The sequence below is a fragment of the Lissotriton helveticus genome, chromosome 1_1 (genome assembly GCF_964261635.1).
Source record: "Lissotriton helveticus chromosome 1_1, aLisHel1.1, whole genome shotgun sequence".
Lineage (NCBI taxonomy): Eukaryota > Metazoa > Chordata > Amphibia > Caudata > Salamandridae > Lissotriton > Lissotriton helveticus.
The window spans coordinates 241,101,640-241,106,538 of NC_136057.1; the positions used below are offsets into that span (position 1 = coordinate 241,101,640).

The window sequence follows — 4,899 nt, forward strand, 5'->3', positions numbered from 1 at the left end:
TCTTTATTCTGTTGTGTGTTATTAAATATTACAGCCTTTCTTTTCACACTCTCTCTACCCCAGCAAGATTGTTAAATAGTTTACTTTACAACAAACTCTCAATTTGCGGTTAAAGAAAAGTAAACACCAATCTTAACATTTTGTCAGAAGACTAACTTTTACTTTTGGCCTCTGTGGTTCAATTAACAGCAAATATGACAAAATAAAAACAAATCTAAAGTCGTCTTTACTGTTCATTCAACTGCAACACTCTTTCCAAACCTAATTCCAGCCCCTATGTGAAAAACCTAAAGGAACAGAATATCTGAAGCGGTGTGTCTTTCCTCAGGTGCAGGTTATGCGCATTATCCTCATTAGTGCCCCTTTGACTTCCTTGTTCCTTAGGCTGTAAATGAGGGGGTTCAGCATGGGAATAATCACAGCATAGAACACAGAAGCCACTCTGTCCTCTTCCATGGAGTGATCAGAAGTGGGTTTAGCATACATGAAGACAAGTGTTCCAAAAAACAAGGTGACACAGACAAAGTGGGAGGAGCATGTGCTGAAGGTCCTCCATCTCCCCTCTGACGACTTTATCTTGAGAATGGCAGAGACAATGAAAGCGTAAGACGTAATAATGATAGTAAGGCAAAGCACAATGACACCGCCTGCCACTGCCACCAGCACTGCCTCATTGAGGGTCGTATCCGAGCAGGAAATCTTTAGGATTGGTGGCACATCACAATAGAAATGTGTGATCTTGTTAGAATGGCAGAAGGGCAGCGTAAAAGTCAATGTTGCATGTATCAGCGCATTGAGGAGGGAAATTGAAAATGCAAAAACAACAAGAAAAATGCAAACTCTCTTGCTCATGATGATTGAATACAGCAATGGGTTACAGATTGCTATGTATCGGTCATAGGCCATCAATGTCAAAAGGGTCACTTCTGTACTCCCCATGGTGAAAAATAAAAACATTTGTGTTACACATCCTGAAAAGGAAATCGCCTTATTGTGTGCTATAAAGTTAGCAAGCATATTTGGGGTAGTGACTGAGGAATAACAGATGTCGACTAAGGACAAACTGCAGAGCATGAAGTACATAGGAGTGTGAAGACGAGAAGTCAATATAATCACCAACATGATTCCGATATTGCCCAGTAGGGTAATAATGTAGACGTGAAGGAAGAAAATGAAGAGTGCAATCTTCAACACTGGGTCATCTGTAAGACCTAAAAGAATAAACTCTGACACAATGGTCCAGTTTCCTGTGTGCATTGTTCCAAAGTAAGACACCTTCCATAAAAGAGCTAGAGAAATAAGTAAGAAATGTACTTTCCAGAGCCATTTTCCAAGCAGAGTACTGTCAGTGTGAAAAAGGAGAAAATTAGTTTAATTAAGCATCTCACAATAAAAATGTAGAAATAATATAATAACTGGTTTCCACAAGTGCTCCTCTTCATTGTAAACATATTTGCTCACTTATATTGCCCATTCATCTAGCAGTGCCAGTGAATGTAATACTCGATCATGTCTCTCAAACACATAATTAACTCACTCTTTCACAAACATCTCATATTCACACGCACATTCTTCTAACCAAAACCAAAAATAATAAAAGGTAGCAATTTACCATAAGACCAGCCTGACATTTGACCTCTCCATTTCAATTCAGAGAAAATGTGACAAGATAAACACAAAATGTAAAGTCATCTTAATAGCTTGTTCAACTTCTGATCTCCAGCATCATATTTTAGGCTGCTGCAGAATCCACTGCACCTCTGCTTCTAGCTCCTATGCCTGGATTTATATGGGTTCTATCTGTGAAAATCCCCAATGTGTTTTTTAACCTCCTTTGGTGTTTTGGTTTCCATTACCTGGTTCAATGATGTAGTAATAGGTGTTTCACTAATGATCCTTTAAATGTTCTATCATATGCAATTCAATTCAAAAGTGCTTTATTCGAGTGTATACTCATAAAAGCAAACATACACAAAATATTGACAATATTAAAATAGAATTAAATTTACAGTCAAACACTTTTGCAAAGCACTACTAAATACATACAGTACATTTGGTTAGAACGAAATCTCGCAGTATTTACAAAAAGATTTAAAAAGAATTCATATGAGATTTGATTTATACATTAAAAAGTATATACAATTTAAAGGGCGAGCGGTGTCAATTTCATTGAAGGCATATTTTACATACAGAGAATAGTCAAATAACTAGCAGTCTCTGAATATCTATCAAGTTCATTATTATTCTAAAAACTAAAAAAGATTTTATAAAAACAAATTTTACAGGCAGAGAATAGTTAAATACCTAGCAATCTCTGCATATTCACCCAGAGAATAGTTAATTGACTAGCAGTCTCTGCCGGATCGCCCATGCCCAGCCAATATATTTAGCTGTTGCTATTAATATCCATGTTAATGGGCTTGAGCATATAATACGCAGCGCAACAGAACTGCAAGTTGTACCAAGGTTCCTGCACATAGGAGCTAACCAAGCGCGTCTAGGAACTCAGTATGCTTTACAAGAAAACAAAAAATGTCCAAGGGTTTCCTTCCCCGTTCCACAGGCTGGGCAAATGTCACTCCCCCCTGAGCCCCATTTGACTGTCAAAGATCTTATGGGGAGGGCTCCCGCTCTCAGTTGGAATAGGAGCTTCCTGTCACCCGGTTTTGAAACAATATCCCAGTACGACTCCAAAACCGGGTACAGTTTTACCTCAAGGAATCCAGCGGCCATAGACCCATTACTCAAATTACTCAAACTCTTGTTAGCAACATGTTCCCAGAATATAATTTTAAGGGCAGACTTGGTAGGGAATGATGCACCTGTTGGATCTAGCCATATAGAACTTAGCCCGAGCTCGAACAGTAGTGCCTTCAGTGAATTGAGCCAACTAATTCCATGAAAACAGTCTGCCTTAATGACGTCAATAAAACCTTCGGCATAATGCGCAAGCTCGGGGGTAGTCCATAGTCGTCGCCAATATAGAATTGGACGTAGTCTGGCTAGGTCCTTGATTTGCTTCCTGCCAAGCTCATATCTTAAAGGCAGGAGAGGAGTGCTTTTCGGGGTACCAGTAAGTAATCTTAAGAATTTATTTTCTGACCCCTGTAAAGAATTCAAGTTTCCAAAGCCCCATATCTCCGCACCGTAAAGTGCCGACCCTATAGCCTTCGCTTCATAAACCAATAAAGCTGGCTTAACAGGTTTGGTCAAAGATTTCCTATGTTCCATATTAATGGCACCCGACAATTGCTTATGTCGCAGAGTGGCAGTATTTATATGTTGGCTCCATCTATTATTATCTGCGATGAGAATTCCTAAGTATGTGAATGAGTTTACCACCTCAAGAGGCCGCCCATTCATGCTGATGTTAGGCTTACAGCTACGATGTGGTTTAAAAGCCATGAGTTTGGTTTTGGTGGCGTTCACCTCTAACCCATGCTCCCCACAGAAATTCTCAAAGATACACAGAGCACGCTGCAAACCACTAGGCGTTTTCGACATAATAAGCGTGTCGTCCGCAAACATTAATATAGGGATTTTTAACCCTGAGAGAGATGGAGCGTCTACAGGAGCTGTTACCATACGGGGGACAACGCCATTTATGTACAGAGTGAACAAGGTTGGGGCCATTGAACACCCCTGTCTAACCCCCCTTTCAACTGGAAATTCATCAGTAACCATGTCGTGCCCTCCCCACTGTATTTTGGCAAAAGTGAGCTTGTGTAATCGCATTACCAAGGTCAGTAATTCCTCAGGGACCCCCAAGCTCTGAAGAACTTGCCACAGTTTTGCCCGCGGGACCAGGTCGAAGGCAGCCCTCAGATCAACAAATGCTGCATAAAGGCTGCCTCCTCCCAGCACCACAGTCTTCCACTGGAGCAGTTGGAAACGGAACACTTGGTCAACCGTGCTAGTTGCCCTTCGAAATCCTGCTTGATACGGTGATAAGATGTTATTGTCCTCAGCCCAATCTAGGAGCCTGTTTACCACCACACGGCCGACTATTTTTTGTACTGTATCGATAAGGCTTATTGGCCTATAATTACACGGCTGTGCACGATCTCCCTTTTTGAACACAGGGACAATCACAGCACCTCTCCAAGAGGCTGGGACCTCAGCGCCCTTGGCAATAAAATTGATGAGTAAATAGATATATTTACACCACCGCTCTTAATCATTTAGAAAAATGTCTGCGGGAACGCCATCTGATCCAGGTGAGCGTCCTCTATTCACAGCATTTATAGCAATCAAAATCTCTTTATCATTAAAAAGATTACCGTAAGAAAAAGACATATTAATAATGTCCCCCCCTCTAATCTGTGTATTGAGAGCGTACTGCGATCTAAAAAATTCTACCCAAGCTTCCTGAGGTACGTTATTATTAGGAGATTCCTCTACTCTCTCGCTACCCCATTTAACGATATTCCAGAACGCTCTGGAGTCCTTTCTATCGCTTGCTTTTTTCAATTTACACCAGTGTCGTTCGTCCCAGCCTCTTTTAGCTTTCACTATGCAGGCTTTGTAATTCTTTCTGGCTAGACAAGTGCTTTCAGCGTCCCTCCTTTTAAGAGCCTGCCCTAAAGCCAGACGTGCAGCCCTACATTCTGCGTTGTACCATTTAGCATATTTACTAGCTCTAGCCCCATTTCGCCTAACAGGTTTCAGGAAATGTTTTTTAATCTTGGCGAACAGAGTATCATGAATGTTAACCACTTCCTTCAGGCCAGAGGTGGAAACACTAATTGTTTCCAAAGCAGCTATAGCTTGATCAGTTTCGTAATTAATATTATCAATAGCTTGTTGATTGGTCACAACACTGGCCCATTTAAGCCTACGCATGTTATTCTCTGGGATGAGCGAGGGTGGAGCAAGAGTGTTTAAACAAGTAAGATTTGT

The 4,899-nt window shown here is 40.9% G+C and overlaps 1 protein-coding gene across 1 annotated transcript; it reads right to left on the bottom strand.

Moving 5' to 3' along the window:
- Nucleotides 1–324: 324 nt before the first annotated feature.
- Nucleotides 325–1,257, bottom strand: LOC144768805 (olfactory receptor 5AP2-like). The gene has a single exon (XM_078652762.1). The coding sequence runs from the start codon at nucleotides 1,255–1,257 to the stop codon at nucleotides 325–327; it is 933 nt and encodes a 310-aa protein (XP_078508888.1).
- Between the last annotated feature and the right edge of the window lie 3,642 nt (nucleotides 1,258–4,899).